The following is an 18,540-nucleotide window of genomic DNA, read 5'->3' as shown; positions in this document are numbered from 1 at the left end:
AACCCTTCTACTTCCTCCTTTCCTTCACGACTCCTTAGCCCGGCAAGCTCGCGCCCTGCACATCACACTGTTGCAGCCGTCTCATCATGCGACACCTCCACCAGCTCCCGCACCCCCGCACCTCCTGGCCCCATGCCTCGCAGCACCGTCCTCCTCCTGCCCAGCTCCATTCCACGCACCCTTAGTACATGGGTGCCGCTTGCATGCCGGTGACCGGGTCGGTGCCGAACGCCTCCACCCACTTGTTCCACATGTCGCGGATGGCGTTCAGCTCGGGGCCATTGTTCTTGAACACCACGCGGTCGTAGGACTGGATGGGGTAGCCGGTGACAACGCACGGGTCGTACTTCTTCTTGCAGAAGTGGCACGTCAGGTTGGCCTCGTAGGTGGGCTTGCCGCAATGCTCACACGCCTTGAGCGCCAGCGATTGGTCGCTGGAGCGGTCCATGCTGATCTCCAGAACCAGGTTGCGCACCTACGCGAATGATGAAAATCAAGAAAGGGATCCAGATCAGGTTTGAAAGTATGAGACGAGGAAGTGAGCAAGGCCTGACAACCTTAGGTTGGGCGGGTAGCTGGGGCAATCGGGGCTGGAACCGACCCTCTCTCCTTGTGCTACTGCATCCCAACCGCACGCGCTGGTTTGCGTCCTGGAAGCGACTCACGTCTTCGCGCTGCGACTCCGTGCAGTAGGCGCGCTCGGGGATGGTGAAATCGTAGGGGATGTCGGTGTCGCTGAAGTCGGCGTTCTCAATCACCGCCGCGCTACTGTCCGGCTCATCCATGGCATCGCTGAGGTCCAAGAAGCGGTTCAGCATCACGAACGCCATGTTCTTGCGGCCGGCCTCGTACCAGGCCAGGCCCGCCTCGTAGAAGGCCTGAGGTAGGTGGGCAGAGGGAGGGGCGGCGGGCAGGAACGGGAGGCTGGTCAGAAGGTGTGAACTGATAAGTTGGAAAGGAAAGCAGGGCCGCAACGGTACCGCCTCTCTGCACCGACACTGGCCTGACCAGGCAAGCCCGCCGCGCAGCCGGCATCAGCCCCAGCGGCGTGAGCCTACGCACCCGGTCGGCGGGGATGGTGGGGCCCACGTAGCGCAGCACCGAGGTCAGGTTCATGGCGGCAATGTCCTTGAGGCCCTGCTCCTTGGCGGCGGCGGCGCAGGTGAGGTAGTGCGCGGCCAGGTAGTAGTTCTGGAACGCGTCCGTGTCGACCTTGTACTTGCCCGCGCCGCCGCCGGAGCGCAGCACGTTGACCAGGCGGTACATCATGTCGCGCAGGCTCTTCTCCGCCACCGGGTTGCGGTCGCCCTGGCTGGCGTGCAGCACGCCCTGCGCGATGGACTTGTACAGCTCGAAGTACTGCGGCTGCGCGGTGATGCCGTGCTGCGCAAACACCTGCGCCGCCTGCGCGTAGTCCCCCTGCTTGAAGCGGCGCTCGGCGTGCTTGAGAGCGTAGTTGGACGCCACCTCGGGGCCCTGCTGCGCCGCCAGCTCGTGCACCTTGGCCCACTCATCGCGTGCCACGTACATCTCGATGGCCTGCTGCGCGTGCTGGCCGCCGCGGCTGGCCAGCTCGTCGGCCTGCTGGTTCTGCAGCAGGTAGTTGTTGTACTGGTCCTCAATGTAGCGGCTAAAGGTGGGGTTGGTGCCCGCCAGCGTGCGGGCCTTGTCCCACAGCCGGCCGGCGCAGTAGGCGCGGATGGCGCCCTGTGCGTCGTCGATGGACTCGTGCAGCTCGCCCGCCGCCTGGTGGCGCCCGATCTCCTGCAGCCGCTCCGACACGGTGTTGACCACGTCCTTCATGCGGTGGCGCTGGTAGTTGATCGCCAGCTGCGCCGCCTGGCCCCAGCAGTGCTCCAGCTGGTCCTGGTTGCTGGTGTCCTGCGCCGTGAGCGACAGGTAGGTCTCAATGGCGCGGGCGTAGTCGTTGTTGCGCTCGAAGCCGCGCGCCTTGTTGATGACCGCGTCGGCGGAGGCGCCGCCTGAGCCGCCGCCGGCGCCCTGGCCCGACAGCAGCTCCATCTGCACCTCGGCCACTTTGGTGGGTAAGTACTGCTCCGCCACGCGCAGCGCGTCGTTCCACATGCGCGCGTCGCGGTACATCTTGAGCGCCGCCTCGGGCCGCTTGGCCTTGATGAAGAGGCCCTCTGCCGGCAGCCACTGCTTGCGCTCCACCGCCACGCGCGCCTGCGACACCAGGATCTCCGACACCATGGTGGGGTCGTAGCGCTCCGCGATGCGCATGGCGGCGTCCCAGTCCTGGTTGTGCATGTACATGTCGCACGCCTCCTTGGGCTTGCCGGCCGAGATGAACTCGGCCTCGGCTTCGGCGAAGCGGCCCTCGTCCTCCAGGAACATGGCGTACTTGAGGTGGACCTCCGGCAGCTTGTGCTTGGCGCCGGCGCGGGTCATCTCGAAGGCCTGCGCAAAAGCGCCGCTCTCCACCGCGTACTCAATGGCGTGGTCCAGCAGGCCCATCTTCTTGAGCAGCTGCGCGCCGTCGTCGCCGCCCAGCGTGAGCGCCCAGGCGTAGGCGACCTGCGGAGGCGGGTGAGAGGCGGGTGGGTGAGAGAGGCGGGTCGGTGGGAGGCAGGTGGGTGGGAGGCAGGTGGGTGGGAGGCAGGTGGGCAGGAGGGTGAGGGGATGCAGGGAGCCAGCTAGGGAGCCGCCGGAGGCCGGGTGCACAGCTCAAGCATGTGGCACCGCCAAACACCTGAGCACGCAGGGCAGCACACACGGAGTTGCGGCGGAGAAGAGTGAGGCAGAGGAGGCCGCAGGCCGCAGCGCCGCACCTGCTTGGAGGCGTTGACGCCGCCATAGACCTTGGCCACACGCAGCGCGTCCTCCCACTGGTTGACCTGGCGGTACATCTGCACCGCCGACTTCCAGTCCTTGGCCTCCACAAAGTGCTTCTCCGCCTCGCGCAGGTTGCCCTCCACCTCCAGCTGCTGCGCAATCAACGTGTGCGCCTGCGGGAAAGCATGGCAAAGAAAGGAGTAGCTTGTCAGAACCTTGCATGGCAAGAGAAGTGGGCCGCACACAAATGCAACGCACGTGTAGAGCAAGCCGCACGTGTCTCACCTCCTCGCATCACATGCGCAAGCTCCTTTCTCTTCTCGTCTCACGCACCCTCCCGCCCAAGCCGCCCCCGACTCACCTCCGGCACCTTCTCCTTGCGGTACTGCGTCACCAGGCGGATCATCTGGTCGTACATCTTGTTGCGCTTGTACATCGCAATGGCCTTGTCCACGTCGTCGCCGCCAGCCGCCAGGTACGCCTTCTCCGCCTCCTTGAGCTTGTGCGCGGCCTCGAACTCCGCGGCCTTGGCCCGGTAAAAGGCGCGCATCTCCGACTCGGTGAGGTAGCCGCGAGCCACGCGCTGCGCCGCCTCCCACTTGCCGGCACGGCTGTACATCTCCACGGCGTCGCGCGCCATGTCGGCACGGATGTAGTAGCGCTCTGCCTCCTCCAGCGCGCCGGTGGTCTCGTAGTGCTGCGCGATGCGGCGGAAGTAGGGCATGGCCTCGCGCGGGTCCTGCAGGCGTGAAGGTGGGAAGGCGGCAGAGTGGGCCGAGGCACAGGAAAGGGAGAAGATTGAGAGTGCGGGAAATGAGCAGCGCGGCGAAAGCGTTCAGTTCAAGTCAACACGGGCCCACACGCAACGAGCAGCAATGAAGGCGGGCACTCACCAGCACTTCGATAATGCCGGCGGCCTTGGCGAACTGGCGGCAGTCGATGGCGGCCTTGATGGCCTTGAGCGTGGCGCCGCTCTCGATGAAATGGTTGATGGCGGCGTCCATCTGCTTCTGGGTGACCAGCCAGTCGCCCCACTCCTCCTCAATGATGATGACCTGGCAGCGTGGAGGGTTGCAAAGATTTGCTCGAGCAGGTAAGAGGGACGAGGCCCAAGAGGCGACCAATCACGGTGTAAGCAACCCATCAACCAAAAAGCAGCTTGCTGTTCGCCAACCCTCCCTGCCACGGACCCACGCCCATGCTCACGCCCACAGGCCCCTAGCAAAGCCTTCCCGGCCGCCGCTGCCTCCCCAGCCCACCTCGGCGGGGAACTCGCGCCGCGCCAGGTCAATGGCCTTGCGGTAGGCGTGGCCGCGGCGGTAGCTCTGCATGGCCTCGCTGCTGCGCGACATGTGCTCGTACAGCTCGCCGGCGCGCTCGTACAGGCCGGCCTTGGCCAGGCTGGCCAGGATTGAGTCCAGCAGCGCCGGGTCCCAGTTCACGTTGTGCACCGACATGACCACCTGGGAAAGAGAACGGCAGAGGAGGCACGAGAGTTAGGTGGGTACCAGCCGCCGCGTGGTGAGGTGCGTCGCTTGCTTGGTTGCCGTGCGTGCTGCGTGCTTACGGTAGGCACAGGGCCGCTCGCGCTGACAAGACAGGGAGACACGCCAGCACGCAGGTAACCCGCGGAGCCGCAACCACCACTACGGCAGGGCGCAACACCAAGACCCAACAACATATACACACACACAAACACACACACACGCACCTGCGCGGCGCGGCCCGGCAGGCCGCCCTTGAGGTACAGGCCAATGGCGGCCAGGTAGTCGCCCTCGCGTTCCTTGACCGCGCCCGCCTGCTCCTCCTGGCCCGTCTCCAGCAGCCACGTGAGGTACTGCTGCTTGAGCGCGGCGGCGTTGGCGTGGTGCGTGGAGTCGGCCACGCGGATGGCGTCCTCCCAGCGGTGGTTGTCCTGGTAGAGCGTGATGGCGTCGTCCACCTTGCCCTGCGCCAGCAGCAGCGACTCGGACACGGGCCACTGCTTGTTGAGCTGCGCCATCATGGCGCGCACCGACCAGGCGTCGGTGCCGTCGCCGCCAAATTCCTTGGCCGCCTGCTGCGCCTTCTTCACCACCTGCGGGAGATAGCAAGGGGGGGTGAGTAGGAAGGGGAAAGACCGGAGGGCGTTGAGGAAGCGGCGCGTACAAGAGGTGCAGGCGAGGTCCGAAGCGTGTAACCGCACGGGGCAGCAGGCACAGCATCCGCCATCGCGGCTCGCAACCGTGCCGCTACCGCAGGGCGTAACCACGCAGCCGCTGTCCTAAACCGCCCACGCCGTTCCCTCGCCCCTGTTCACCTCCCCACGCTCCCGTTCTGCCCTCGCCGCCACCCTGACTGGGTGGGCGTTCCGTTCTCACTCATCAACGTTACAAGCAACAAAGCAAACAGGTCAGACCCGAGAACAGTACTGTAAGATAGAAAGAGACAAACGACAGATGCTGCTACCAGCAGCAGCTGCGCTACTTAGAGGCGCAATAGCGCCTCGTACGGCACTCCGTGCCATACCACTTAATCGTTGTGAGAACCTGCCTTCTCCGACGCTCATACTTCGCTCCGGAGAAGTCAACATATGTTGATGGGACTTACTCGTTGGCTCGGGCATACGCCCCCCCCTCCCCCCCTCCCTCCCAGCTGCCTTCCGTCCCATCTGCCCCCATACCCGCCACCAAACATCCACGTGCCGACACACGCACCTTGTGCAGGAAGCGGCTCTTGGCAATGTCGCCCAGCGCGGCGTAGCAGCGCTCCGCAATGACCAGCTGGTTGGTGGCCAGCGCCTGCTCCGCCAGCTGCATCCACTGCGCCTCCGTCTCCGGCGTCAGCTCCAGCGGCTCCAGCGTCTGCACCGCACGCTCATAGTCCTGGTCCTCCAGCGCCGCGCCAAAGTAGATGAGCGCCTCGTCCAGAGCGTACGACACGGTGTTGATGCCCTCGTCCACAATCACCTCTGCGGTGCAGGGCAGGGGCGTAACGTGTGAGGGCGGAGTTGGGGTTGGGGCTAGGGCGGGTGTGAGCAACGCGTGATGGAGGTTGCGGCAGTGGGTTGGGAAGTTCAAGCAGTGAACGGCACATGTGCCCAGGTAGCGTCACGTGCAAGGGGCGGGCTGAGCTGTGTCGCAGCCGGGCGCCCGGTAGCCAGTAGCTCACCGGTGCGGTGGTTGTGGCGCTCAATGTCCACCACCTCGCCCTTGATGGGGAACATGGTGACGTTGTCGGGCTTGTTCACCGAGTACCACACGCACAGGTTGTTGCGGCTCTGCGCTACAATCACATCGCTGCCGGGCACCCACTGCACGTACTGGCAGTAGTTGAGCAGCGTGGTGCGCTCCTGGCCGCTGAGGCTGAACAGGTGCAGGTGGCGCTTCTTATCGCGGAACAGCAGGTGCGTGCCGCGCTGGTTCAACTCCAGCCAGTCCACCTGCCAGGCGGGGGAGGCGCGGGGGTGGCGTTGTTAGGGAAGAGAAACAGGCGCGGAGGTGGGAGGTAGGATGGCGGCAACCAGCAGAGAGATAAGGCGAGCTGCGCTGCGCGCAACACGCAACTGCGCACGTCCTGACCGCAGCCCGTTACTTCTTACACCCTGTCTTCCTACCCGTCCCTTGCACAAGCCGCACGCTGCTGTGCACCCCACCCCAGCCTCACGAATCTATGCAACACCAGCCGACAGCCCAGTAGCCGACGCACGGCCGCACCTTGGTGTCGTGGTTGACGGTGGCCAGCGTGGAGCCCACGGGCGCCATCAGGTCCTGGATGCGCACCGTCTGCAGGTCAATCAGGTACGCCAGCTTTTTGGACTCGGACGCAATGCCGCGCGCCTCCTGCACCACCGCCGAGATGAGGTAGGGGTTCATGTGCTCGGTGCGGCACGTGCCCAGCACGTCGTTGCGGCCGTACTCCACGATGTGCAGCTCGCCGGCGTAGTGCACCATGCACACGCGCTCGTTCTCAAAGTGGAACTTCTCGCTGCCGTCGCTGTCCCAGGGGATCTCCGACAGCTTGCAGGTGTCCAGGTCGCCCATCAGCAGCGTGTAGGTGGTGCGCGCAATCAGGTACCTGCGAAGTACGGAATACGGAAGGCAGCGGTGGCGGCGGGTGAAGCGGCAAGTAAGATTGACGCAAGGTGTATGAGATGGTGTCGCACGTGATAGCAGCCGCACAAGGTAGTAGGGGCAATGCCGGTAGCAGCGGGCGCAAACGGTCATATGGGCCACATGTGTACACGCCACACGCCCGCACGCACCGGTCGTGGTAGATGTTGATCTTCTCAATCTCGTAGCCGTACACCGACTTGAGCACGATGCGCATGCCGGTCTTGAGCGTCTTGACAATCACGGCTGACTTGCTCACGTACGTGAACTCGAACTTGCCCTTGTACATGTGGCGCTTCACGCAGGCGTCGTACATGTCCACGGCGCCGGTCATGGAGCCCACCGTCATCTTGCTGCCGTCGGGCTTCCACGAGGCGGCGCTCACGGCGTAGAAGTTGTCGATCTGTGGGATCAGGCGGATAAGACGGAAGGAGTGGATGAGTTGGCGAGAACGAGCTCAAGCTGGGTAAACCTATGGATGCTATTGGAAGCAGCCAAGGTATGGCTGTCGGCACCACACGGCCCGAGGTGCATAGCCGTGCGCTAGCCCCTCCCCCCTTTGTTGGCACCGACCCTAGCGGCTTGCTCCCAGTCAGTTATCCTTTCCCCGCCCGCCTTACACACGCCCCCCCCAACCCGCCCTGAGGTGCCCACCTGCTTGTGCCCCGCCTCCTCCCAGTCGTTGCGCTGGATGTTGAAGGTGTACATGTAGAAGCGGTTGTAGGTGCCGAACACCACGGTGTCGCCGCTGGGGTTGAAGGCGCAGGTGGTGAACTCGCGCACCTCGTCGTTGTTGCTGTAGTCGAACGAGCGGATCTCGCGGCCGTTCAGGTCGTAGAACACCACGCGGTTGTCGTTACCCGCCGCCGCGATGCAGCTGCCCCAGCCCAGCGAGTACGGCACGCACGAGTGCACCACCAGCTGCGAGCTGGTGGGCGTGCCGCCCTCCTCTGCTGGGAAGTTGAACTTCCAGATGGCGCCGTCCATGTGGCCGGAGATGACGTTCTGGCCGTTCAGGCTGGAGGCCAGCGCCACCACGTAGCTGTTCTCCGGGTGCGCGTAGCAGGTGTAGGACTTGTTGTTCTTCAGCATGCCCAGCCGCACCTTGCCGTCCGCCAGGCCGAACACAACCTCGTTGGGCCGGTCCTTGGGCCACACCAGGCTGGTCACGGCGCAGGCCTGCGGGAACTTGTTGCAGATGGACTTCTTCTCCGCGCCGGTGTCGGGGTCCACCAGCCTGTGGTTGGAGATGGGTGGGGCGGATGGGGCGTTCGGCAGTAGGGGTGGTAAGGGCGCGGGTCCAGGCAGGAGTGGGAGACAGGAAGGCAGGCTGGCAGCTGTTGGGTTGCACCAGCGGCGCAGGAAATGGCTACGCTCCAAGCTGTCAACGCCCAAGCTGGAGAGTAACCGCTCTTTCTGCTTTGCATACCACCAAACCACCACCATCTTGCAACGGTATGCAGCTGTATGACTGCCGGCGCTGGTCACACAGTCGCCGCTCCTTTGGCTGCCGTTCACGGTTGGTCGCCAGCGGTGCTGCAGGTATGCTAAACTCCCAGCCGCAGCCCTCCCTCATCATGCTTGCATCATAGCTGGCTGTTGCCACATAGTGCATGAGATTGTAACATTGAACCCTCAGGAGCTGCTGCGCCATGGAGACTGCCTGGCGGCTTCAGGCGGCCGTTGGTGTGTGCCGCGTGCCACCGCAACCCCACTTGTTCACACCCCAAACAACAACCAACTTCACCCCGAACCCCAGCTCCAGTGTGCCCGTGCTATGGGCTCCTCGTTTGCGGCCGGCTGCATGTCCGCTGAGGCGCCCCCGTCGACGTGCCACCCAACAGTAGTACCGTGTCCGCACCTGTAGATAAAAACGATGTTGTCGCTCTGCGCGATCGCCAGCTTAGTCGAGTCCGGCGAGAATGCCATAGCCCGGATAATGTACGTGTTCGGGTTGTTGGCCTCTGCCGCCTTCGTCTTAAACTTGTCGCGCTTCTCGCCATTCTCATCGAACAAGTACACAACCTTATCGGTGGACACTGCAGCCAAGCGAGAGCTGCATGGCAAGAAGCATTACCAAGGTCAGCGCATCCGTCGGTTGGAACAGCGGGTGGCCTGCGACGAAGCACCGCTGCATGCCAAAGGAACACGCACTTGTTGGGCGCCCAGGTCAACGAGGTAATCTTCTGGTACTGGTCCGCCGGAGGCAGAATAGATTTGAAATATCGTAGCTGCATGCTGGGCTCTTTTGCTAGACGGCCCCTTCAAGGGCAGGCAGACATTGAACTGAGTGTCGCGGCGGGCCCAAAGATATATAGGGCTCACTATGCAGCGCTAGATGTCTATAGGTATGTACGTGACAAGCCCGGTCCAAGGCTAGCCTGTCGGCAATTGTTGCTTGCATGGGTGCAAAGTTCTAAGGCACTTGCCCGCGGCCAACTTCCCCACTCGCCTGCAAGTACCCTATACCCTGAATCCTCTATAAACATCGACAGTGATCCTATTACTTAATATACATAATTCCCAACGAGCCACGACGCTAACGAAGACAAAGACTTTCAGCACGCAGATGAACGCTGGGCCGCCTCTTGCCTGCCAAACTATTTGAGGCAGTGCCGAGGCGGTAGTGGGTACCTAGAGTAGTCGCCTCCACGCAAGGTGGTGCCGAAATGGCTCAGAAGAGCACCCTTAAGCTTCCGCGTCTGCGGACAAAGGAGGAGTTGCTGAAGGTATGTTTGTTATGACGTGTTGATAAATTATCTGGAGACCGAATGTTTGTGGCTCGCCCTTGTAGACATCGCCCGAGCTCTGCAAACTGCTGGGTGAGGACAGCGACGATGGACGCAGCATGTCTCCATTCACGGCCCCACCTCCCGCTGGGACGGTGAAGCCTCCGTCGCGCGGCCTGCCCGCGGTGTCGACGAAGGCGACCAAGGGGCCCGGTATGGACACGCCGCGGGGGCTTGGCGAGGAGGAGCTGACGGAGGAGGAGCTGCTGCGCCTGGAGCTCGAAAAAATTAAGAATGAGCGCCAGGTGCTGCTCGATTCAATCAAGCTCGTGAAGGCTCAAGCGGGTGAGCACGGACTCGCATGGCCGAAGGACATTTCCCCGCTGGCGCTGCATCTGATTTGCTTATAATCGCTCCTCAGGTACTGCTGGTGGAGAGGCGCAGCAAAATGACATTAAGGCGCTCAGGCGTGAGCTGGAGCTGAAGAAAGCCAAGCTCAATGAGCTGCATGAGGACGTCCGCCGCAAGGAGAACGTCCTCAACAAGCAGCGTGACGACACCACGGATGCCTCGCGACTGACTCCCGGCGAGCTAAGCGAGGAGCAAGCGTACATTCAGCAGCTGCAGGATGAAATGAAGCAAATAGACGAGGAGCTGGTGGAGGCGGAGGCTAAGAACCGTTTGTACTACCTGCTGGGAGAGCGTACAAGGTGGGAAGAGGTGGATGGCGGGGGACGAGGGTGCGGGTGGGGTGTTGTTTCTTCCAGTCGCGCCAGCTAGGGTTCGTGGCTCGTGGCGCATGGGCGGGGAAAACACAACACAGCAAGCAGTCATCGGTGTAGCCAAATGAGCGGAAGCTTGATACTATGGCAAACCACACACACATGGGCATAGTCCACACGATTACAGTCCACGCCATGCACGGAGCTGCTTCTCACGTAGCCAACGCCCCGCAACGTGGCCGTGACTTATCCCACAGGCGCGAGCACCTGGCGATGGACATGAAGGTCCGCGCCTCGCAGCAGTTGAAGAAAGACTCGGCGGACGACCTGTACACGCTCACGGCGCACTTCAACGAGATGCGTGCCGCCAAGGAGCAGGCGGAGCGCGAGCTGGCGCGCATGAAGCGCATGCTGGAGGAGACGCGCGTGGACTGGCAGAAGAAGCTGCGTGAGCGGCGGCGGGAGGTGCGGGAGCTCAAGAAGCGGCAGCAGAAGCAGCTGGAGCGCGAGCGCAAGATGCGCGAGAAGCAGCTGGAGCGCGAGCGGCAGGAGCGGGAGCTGCAGGCGAAGCTCAAGATGGAGCAGGACTCTTATGAGATGCGTGTGGCAGCGCTGGCGCCCAAGGTGGAGGCCATGGAGCACAGCTGGAACCGCATCCGCACCATCAGCGGCGCGGACACGCCAGAGGAGGTGCTGGCGTACTGGGAGGGTGAGTGGCGGCCAGCTGGTCGGGTTGAGGAATGGGAGCGGGGTAAGGGGCGGGGATGGCGCCAGAGGGGGTAGCGCTGCGCAGAGTTGGGCTGCTGGGCGAGGGCTGCATGCGGTCGTGGTAGGCTTGCGTGTACGACAGTTGCGCTGGGAGCCTCCTTCAACCATCTGGGAGTGCTGATAGCCTTCCCCGCCCCCTTCTTACTCATGAATGTAACCCCCTTCTTACGCGCCGCCCGCCCACAGGCCTCAAGGCCAAGGAGGAGCAGATGCGCTCGCTGGTGTCGCTGGCGGAGCAGCGCGAGTCGTCCGCCAAGTCGGAGATCGCAGCGCTGCTGGAGAACCGCAGCGGTATGTACGAGAAGGGCAGTGCGGCGGCGGCGGACGTGGGCGAGGGCAGCGAGGAGCGCGCCACGCTCATCACCGAGGTGGAGCGCAACATGGAGGGGGCGAAGGGCAAGTTCAACAAGCTGCGCTCCGTGTGCATCGGCGCGGAGCAGGGCCTGCGGTCGCTGCAGGAGCGGCTGATGATTGCCCTGGAGGAGATCCACCCCGACCAGCTGCGCGCCAGCCATATGAAGGGCGGGCACGACGCCAAGGCGCGCGGCAAGGGCGCGGCCAGCGCCGGCGCACGCCGCGGCAGTGCACACGCGCACACACCCGACCGCAACAAACGTGGCCCCGCTACCGGCTCGCGCAGCCAGTCGCCGGCGCTGGTGCCGCATTCTCCGGCGGGCGACAAGCCGTCGTCGCCTCTGCACGGGACATCACCCGAGCACGGCCACGAGCCCATCCCCGAGGGCGCTGAGGAGCTGGCGGGTGAGGCCGAGATGGTGTCGCCGCTGGGCGCCGACGGCAACACCATTGATGACGAGCACTTCTTCCCTGAGCTGCCCGAGCTGCTCACGTCGGTCACGGACCGGCTAAACCGCGTGCTGGTGCTGGCGGCGGAGCTGGACGCGCAGGAGCCGGCGGGCGCGGGCGAGGACGGCCTGCCGCTGAGCGGCGAGCCTGGGGCGGATGGGGCAGAGGGCGCGGCGCCGGCGTCGCCGTCGCGCGGCGCGCCGGAGGGCCTGTCAGAGAGCGAGCGTACGCTGGTGAAGGGCATGAACCGGCGCACCTGGACTGGAGCACCGCTGCTGGAGACCATCAATGCCTCGCCCAGCGAGGCGGCGCTGACGCTCAACATCAAGCGGAAGAAGGGGAAGAAGAAGGAGCAGCAGGTGCAGCCCGACCTCAACCGCATCTTGGGCTACACCGGCAGCGATGTCGAGGAGGAGGAGGTGAGCAGGCCGGGGCCAGGCCTCGGGAAACCCTCTTCCTGAACCGGTTCTTGACTCCTTGGCCACCCTGTCGCATTCATGCCGGCCAGCGCTACGCCGCAATCATTGTCGCAATGCCTTCCCTAATGCCCGTTGCCTGACACATCGCTCCCATGTTGATTGTCTTGCCTGCGCAGCCCGAGAGCGAGGAGGAGACAGAGGAGGAGGCCAACAAGGACGATGGCGTCGTGGACCGTGACTACATCAAGCTACGCGCGCTCAAGATGAGCCAGCGCCTGGCCAACCAGCAGCGCGCCATCAAGGTGTAATGCGCGCAGGCGCACGGGGCCTAATGTGATTGTGTGCGGAGTTTGTGTGGGGCCGCCACGGCGTGATGCTGGCTTGCAAGGCATGCGCTGCAGCAGAACCCGGCTCGCGCCTGGTCTTGTAGCATAGTTATGGATGGTGATAATATGCAAGCGTTAGATTGCAATTATTCTTAGGTTGTGTCTGTTGCATGGGCTGGTGTGGTCATGCGCCGCTGCGGCGCTGCGTCACCGGGACTGATAGAAGGCGTGGATGCACGCTCGTGACTGGATTTACATGCCCGGTGTGCGGTGAGGAAAGCGCCGCCGTGCACGATGCAGAACAAGAGGCACCTCAACAGGAGCGCGTTTGACATGTGCGTGTGTGCATGACTGTGCGACCGACATGCGGTTGACATTACTTTGTTTGCAGTGTTGGCTGCGTGGATGCCGGTTACACATTTGGAGGGGCAGTGGGAGGGGTGATTGAGTTGCATCAGGTGGTCCGAGGGACGACGCCGGAAGCCGGTAGTCACGGGGTTACTTCGCACATTACCAGGGCTGGAACGCTGAGATAGAGAAGCAAAGCCTGGCACACATGCACGTTTTTAAACTGCTTTGAGCTGGGGGCCGTGGGCCGGAGTCGTGGCATGTTCAGCACAAGTCAAGGCTGACGGACTGGCAGCGGCACGGAGGCAGGGCCCACAGCAGGCTGCAGGCAAAGCCTTTATTCACTTGGGCGCGGTCCGCACTTCTACACCAGCCCCTGAATGCTCAGCAGCCCTGTGTTCATCTGTGCAGCCTGCACCAAGCGGCAGGCGCGCCATGCCAAGCACCGGGCGAAGCCCGCAAAAGGCAGGCGCGTGGTGTGGCCGGGTCTGTCGCCGCGAGCGAGTAGGTATGGACATGGTGTGGATGCTGAGGCGGCTGCGCTCGTGAGCAGCGATAGCTTACAAAGATTGACCTGGTTTGCAGGAAGACCAAAAGCAGGGTCACGTGCGAGAAGTTTTCTGGCGAGTCTGTCGACTTGAACGAGGACCGACTCTTTGCCATTGTTTTGTTCGTGGGAATGGCTAATGTCGGTTGCATTTCGTATATATTTGAACCATGGGCATGCCACAGTTCCTGAGCTCGTGCGAGGTCTGGCTGGGGCGCGGCAAAAGTCGGTCAGTGCGCGCTTCGAACCACGCACAGGCAACCTTCAGGACTGCCCTGCTCTTGGTGCGATATCAAGATCTAAACACGCCATCAAGTGCAGCCGGGTGCCTGAAATGCGCGAATTCTTAAGCGAGCAAAGCTTGCGTGTGAAACCACCAACTGACCTGCGGCCGCTCACTTCTAAACCGCTGTCTTTGTCAATTAATAGTAAACCAAGTCAAATCAAATGAATTAGATTACGATGCACGCCTGCTGCTGCTGTCCTGGCTGCGAACGGCGCTCTAGTGTACGATGGGGCTTTTGACCTGCGCTGCAGGTCGAGCGCGAGAGCGATTAAAGCTTTTCCCAGGTCATGTGGCCCAGTCATGTGCTTCTGACCTCAACCGGCTCCCGTGAGCAGTAACAACCAGAAACTTGCCCGAGAAGTCAGGGCAGCAGCCATGTCCAACGCGACGTGTACCAACTTGTTTGGGCTCACGCAATATGACGGCCAGTGCCAATTCTTCGGCAGCGGTAAGCTGTGATTTGCTGGGTAAACAGCACAACAAGTTTGAGCGCGACAACCTTGCAGCGCTCCACCAGCAATTTCCCGCATCCGGCGTTCGCAGGCGACACCGCTCTGCCTGAGGGACTGGGTTGGTTCATTCTGGTGGGCCTGGGCGGTGTTTTCGCGCTCATTCCCACTGCTCTTATCTACCTCGACCGGTGAGCTGCTACGCTGGTAGCTGTAGCCGGTTGCGGCGCAAACCCTAGCTGGGGCCCCCTTGTGCCCCCTTCCCACTTTCCACAATCCCACTTACAAGCCTCCACCCAGCAAGAACCCCTCCCGCTCGGGGCCACTGCTCAACCACGTTAACGCGTCTGACACCTGATTCACAGGCGCATCAATGGCGGTGGCAAGGACTCCGAGTCCTTCGCAACGGCAGGACACACCATTGGTATGGGTCTGACGGTACGTCTTGCTTAATACCGAACTTGGCTCCTAGTTTCCCCTTGAAGCCTGTTGGCTTTCCCAACCCCCATTACGCCCCACCCCAACTAACTCCGCCTCCCCGCTGCCTTGCATCTGATTCCTGTCGGCGACAGGCTTGCGACATTGTGGCCAAGTGGTGAGCACATGCGTTCATTGTGTACGGTAGTGTGTGGTGCAGCAGCAGGGTGTTGCCTGTCCTGACCACCATGCCTGCTCTCACTCGCATCGTGTGTAGTGAGCGAGCGGGGTTTCCTGCCAACTGCCGCTTGTTGCGCGCCATGCACAGGACCTGGGCCGCCACCCTGCTCCAGTCTTCCAACGTGGCGTACAGGTGAGAGGCCACCTCGGAGGGCTCGTATTTCCTGGGTTTCGACTTACCCAGACTAGCTGCGGCGTGCAATTACTCTGCTGTCCCCATGCACTGCACCACCCTGCTGGTACCTCCTTCCCTGCTGACCCTGCTCCTCGCTCCCCTCCTCATTCCCTGCCTTGCACCCGCCGCCCCCACCATAGCTTCGGTGTGAGTGGCCCCTTCTGGTACGCGGCAGGCGCCACCGTCCAGGTCCTGCTGTTCGCCATCCTGGCCGTGGAGATCAAGCGCAAGGCCCCCACCATCCACACCTTCCTGGAGATCATCCGCTGCCGCTGGGGCAACGTGGCGCATATCATCTTTATGGTGTACGGCTTCATGACAAACCTGATTGTGACCGCCATGCTTATCCTGGGCGGCGCAGCTGTGATGGAGGCACTCACGGGCGTGTCCGTCTACGCCTCGTCATTCCTCATCCCCGCCGGCGTCGTCATCTACGTGAGTGCCTTCAAGTAAAGTGCCGTTCACCCTGCCTTGGGCACGGGTGTGGGAGGGTATCGCTGGGTTATGTCGCCGGGCTTACCCTCTGTTACTCGTGTTGCGCCCCGCAACTGCTGTTTGTGTACTGACCGGCCTCACTGCATCACCCGCCCTGTCCATGCAGACGTGTGTGGGCGGCATGAAGGGCACCATGGTGGCTGAGTGGCTCAACGTGTGTGTCATCTACATTGCCCTACTCATCTTCATGTTCCAGGCGCGTGCGTGGCTGTGCGTTGAGGGTGGGGCAGGTGCCTGAGCTTAAGGGACAGGTGTTTGGGAAAGGGACCGTGTGCCCCTGTCCTAATATCAGGTCCCATTGGGGGAAGCGCCGGGTTCCATGCAATTCAGGCGCCACCGGAAGCGCACACGCTCCACCGCCGCTCCCTGAGCCCCGTTCCAGCCTGCACCTGACACGCATGCCCTGCCCTCGATCGCCCCTCCTCATCCCCCACAGGTGTACGCGACCAACCCCGACCTGGGCTCTATCTCCAAGGTGTGGCAGCGCCTGTCCGCGATTGCCGAAACGAAGCCCGTCGTCGACAACATGGGCGGCTCCTACATGACCATGTTCTCCAAGTCCGGCATCATCTTCGGCATCATCAACATCATCGGCAACTTCGGTACCGTGTTCGTGGACCAGTCCTACTGGCAGGGCGCCATCGCCGCCAAGCCCTCCGCCACCTACAAAGGCTACTTGCTGGGTGGCCTGTGCTGGTTCGCCATTCCCTTCACCATGGCAACCACCATGGGTCTGGGCGCTCGCGCGCTGGACCTGCCCATTACCAAGGCCGAGGCCAGCGCCGGTCTGGTGCCGCCCGCCCTAGCCGTGCACCTGATGGGCCAGGGCGGAGCCTTCCTCATCACCTTCCAACTCTTCATCGCGGTCACGTCCACCGCATGCGCCGAGCAGGTGTGTGCGTGCGACTGTACATATGTATGGGAGGGCAGGTTGCTGGTAAGGGCCTACCTGTCACAAGCAGCTCCGTCGGGGCCTCGCACGGCGTTACCCATCGCTGGACAACTCACCCACACGCTCACACCTACACTCGCACACTTACACGTGCGCACACGCTCCCTGCTGATTGATCACACAGATGGCTGTGAGCACCATTGTTGTGTACGACATCTACAAGGCATACATCAACAAGAACGCCAGCAGCCGCTCCATGCTCATCCTGCAGCGCGTCATGGTGCTGGTGTACGCCATCATCTCCGGCGTCGTGTCCGTCATCCTGCTCAAGCTCAACGTGTCTCTGGGCTGGGTGTATCTGTTCATGGGCATCGTGATTGGCTCGGCCGTGTTCCCCATCGCCGCGTGCCTAACCTGGGCCAAATGCTCTGCTGTGGCGGCCTGCACGTCCGCCATCGTGACCACCCCCCTCGCGATCATGACCTGGCTCATCACCGCTGCCAAGCTGAACGACGGCGTGATCAACCTCGACACAACCGGGCAGGACTACCCCATGCTCGCCGGCAACCTGGTCGCTCTGTTTCTGTCCATGCTGCTGTGCATCATCCTCTCACACATCTGGCCGCAAGATTTTGACTGGGAGGAGCTCAAGAAGGCGCCCACCACCGCCGCCGCTGCCGCCGCCGCCGAGGAGCAGCCCCACAAGTGAGTGCCAGTGCCACACACGGGCATGGGCAAGGGCGTGGCGTGGCGGGGAGCGTTGAGCCGCGTAACACCGTGTGTTGCACTCCTCTTGCAATTTACCATCCGCACTACCGTACCCGCGCTATGGGGCCCTGGACACACACCAACCTTCCGCTTCCCTCCCCCTCTTCCCCTCCGCCCTTCCCTGCGCCCCCCCCCCCGCCAGCCCCGACGACGAGGACTCTCCAGAGGCCCTGGACCGTGTGATCAAGTTCACCTGGGCCACCGGCGGCACCCTCACCCTGGTGCTCCTCATCCTCTGGCCCATCCTGGCCCTGCCCGCCAAGGTCTTCTCCGAGGGCTACTTCACCATGTGGGTCGTCATCGCCATGATCTGGGGCATTGTCGCCTCCACCGTGTGCATCGTGCTGCCCGTCTTTGAGGCCCGGCACATGATCCTCATGGTGCTCAGCGGCAAGAAGCACATCCCATCAACTGTGGAGGAGAGCGTGCAGGCCAAGAACGAGCACATGTCGCTTCCGCCCGTGCAGCCCAACCGGGCATGATGGGCTGCAGCAGCTGGATCGTAGGCGTGGGTAGCGCAAGAGGCTGTTAGTAGTAACGTTAACGAATGCCGGGGTTTGAGAGGGCGAGGGGTATGTAGGAGTGCATTACTGCGTTAGGTGTGTTGCCCTGACTGCTGGCGTCACTGCTTCGTCGTTGCCGCTGGACAGCGGCACAACTGCATTTGCGCGAGCTAACACTGATTCCCAAGAGCTTGGTAGTGAATCATAGTTGTGCGGCACTTAGTGGCGTGCAGGATGCATAAAAGCATAGTCGTCAGCTTCTGTCGTGTGTTTGTGTGTGTGTGTGTGTGTGTGTGTGTGTGTGTGTTTATGTGTGTGTGTGTGTGGTGACTACGGTTTCCACGTTATTCTGCCAGATCACGTGAATCGTGTATCTGGTATAACCAAAGACAGGGCTCTCAATCGAGGGCTGCCGTGACCTGGCGTGGTGTATGGTGTGTGTTAAGATAAACAACACAACGAAGCTGTGTGTCTAGCGTGTGGATGCGTGCGTGCCGCGTGCATGCTGGGTATTGGGAGGATGTACATTACATGCAACGAGGTTAATGGAGTTTGCCGGCAGCTTCACCCTGCAATTAGCATGGCGCGGCTGACTTATGATGCCTTTCCATGTTGATTGCGGCTGCTGTAAACCAGGTGTAAATAGCCGCCGTCGGAGCACGCGGGCATTCGGGCCCTTCCCCTGTGCCGGCGCCCGCTAGTAGAACTACTGACGGATGCGCTCCTCGTCCCTATCGCTCGGCAAGCACCAAGTACTGCCGCTGG

General features: G+C 62.5%; 3 protein-coding genes across 3 annotated transcripts in view; 2 read left to right on the top strand and 1 right to left on the bottom strand.

The window, feature by feature from the left end:
• CHLRE_17g703900v5 (uncharacterized protein) overlaps positions 1–9,241 on the bottom strand; it is a 9,724-nt gene extending 483 nt beyond the window's left edge. Inside the window, exons 1-15 of the mRNA XM_001691688.2 lie at positions 9,042–9,241; positions 8,749–8,943; positions 7,542–8,124; positions 7,040–7,290; positions 6,492–6,852; positions 5,947–6,217; positions 5,493–5,746; positions 4,508–4,873; positions 4,056–4,259; positions 3,690–3,851; positions 3,158–3,535; positions 2,793–2,969; positions 1,063–2,538; positions 666–878; positions 1–475 (exon numbers count right to left, since the gene is read on the bottom strand). The exon at positions 1–475 is cut by the window's left edge and continues 483 nt beyond it. Of these exons, the coding sequence (XP_001691740.1) occupies positions 182–475; positions 666–878; positions 1,063–2,538; positions 2,793–2,969; positions 3,158–3,535; positions 3,690–3,851; positions 4,056–4,259; positions 4,508–4,873; positions 5,493–5,746; positions 5,947–6,217; positions 6,492–6,852; positions 7,040–7,290; positions 7,542–8,124; positions 8,749–8,943; positions 9,042–9,124 (5,268 nt within the window). The 5' untranslated portion in view covers positions 9,125–9,241 and the 3' untranslated portion in view covers positions 1–181. The remainder of the gene's footprint in view (positions 476–665; positions 879–1,062; positions 2,539–2,792; positions 2,970–3,157; positions 3,536–3,689; positions 3,852–4,055; positions 4,260–4,507; positions 4,874–5,492; positions 5,747–5,946; positions 6,218–6,491; positions 6,853–7,039; positions 7,291–7,541; positions 8,125–8,748; positions 8,944–9,041) is intronic.
• Positions 9,242–9,351: 110 nt separating this feature from the next.
• CHLRE_17g703850v5 (uncharacterized protein) lies at positions 9,352–13,797 on the top strand. Its single transcript, XM_001691527.2, has 6 exons — positions 9,352–9,616; positions 9,682–9,961; positions 10,038–10,326; positions 10,596–11,047; positions 11,293–12,329; positions 12,506–13,797. The coding sequence occupies exons 1-6, from the start codon at positions 9,557–9,559 to the stop codon at positions 12,635–12,637; spliced, it is 2,250 nt and encodes a 749-aa protein (XP_001691579.1). The 5' UTR covers positions 9,352–9,556; the 3' UTR covers positions 12,638–13,797.
• A 54-nt stretch (positions 13,798–13,851) lies between these two features.
• On the top strand, positions 13,852–18,418 carry CHLRE_17g703800v5 (uncharacterized protein). The gene is made up of 10 exons (XM_043071961.1): positions 13,852–14,284; positions 14,380–14,476; positions 14,651–14,723; positions 14,858–14,880; positions 15,031–15,075; positions 15,258–15,552; positions 15,719–15,808; positions 16,049–16,504; positions 16,689–17,209; positions 17,415–18,418. The coding sequence occupies exons 1-10, from the start codon at positions 14,212–14,214 to the stop codon at positions 17,752–17,754; spliced, it is 2,013 nt and encodes a 670-aa protein (XP_042914420.1). The 5' UTR covers positions 13,852–14,211; the 3' UTR covers positions 17,755–18,418.
• The last annotated feature ends 122 nt before the right edge of the window (positions 18,419–18,540 follow it).

This window comes from Chlamydomonas reinhardtii, chromosome 17 (genome assembly GCF_000002595.2).
Source record: "Chlamydomonas reinhardtii strain CC-503 cw92 mt+ chromosome 17, whole genome shotgun sequence".
NCBI classification, from domain to species: domain Eukaryota; kingdom Viridiplantae; phylum Chlorophyta; class Chlorophyceae; order Chlamydomonadales; family Chlamydomonadaceae; genus Chlamydomonas; species Chlamydomonas reinhardtii.
Note: the sequence above shows the minus strand (reverse complement) of the source record. Positions and strands in the feature narration are given on the sequence as shown.

Coding starts and splice junctions, on each gene's coding strand:
- CHLRE_17g703850v5 (XM_001691527.2), top strand. CDS start 9,557: ATGGCTCAGAAGAGCACCCTTAAGCTTCCGCGTCTGCGGACAAAGGAG. Junction 9,617..9,681: donor CAAAGGAGGAGTTGCTGAAG/GTATGTTTGTTA, acceptor TCGCCCTTGTAG/ACATCGCCCGAGCTCTGCAA. Junction 9,962..10,037: donor GCTCGTGAAGGCTCAAGCGG/GTGAGCACGGAC, acceptor ATCGCTCCTCAG/GTACTGCTGGTGGAGAGGCG.
- CHLRE_17g703800v5 (XM_043071961.1), top strand. CDS start 14,212: ATGTCCAACGCGACGTGTACCAACTTGTTTGGGCTCACGCAATATGAC. Junction 14,724..14,857: donor CCATTGGTATGGGTCTGACG/GTACGTCTTGCT, acceptor TGTCGGCGACAG/GCTTGCGACATTGTGGCCAA. Junction 16,505..16,688: donor CCACCGCATGCGCCGAGCAG/GTGTGTGCGTGC, acceptor TTGATCACACAG/ATGGCTGTGAGCACCATTGT.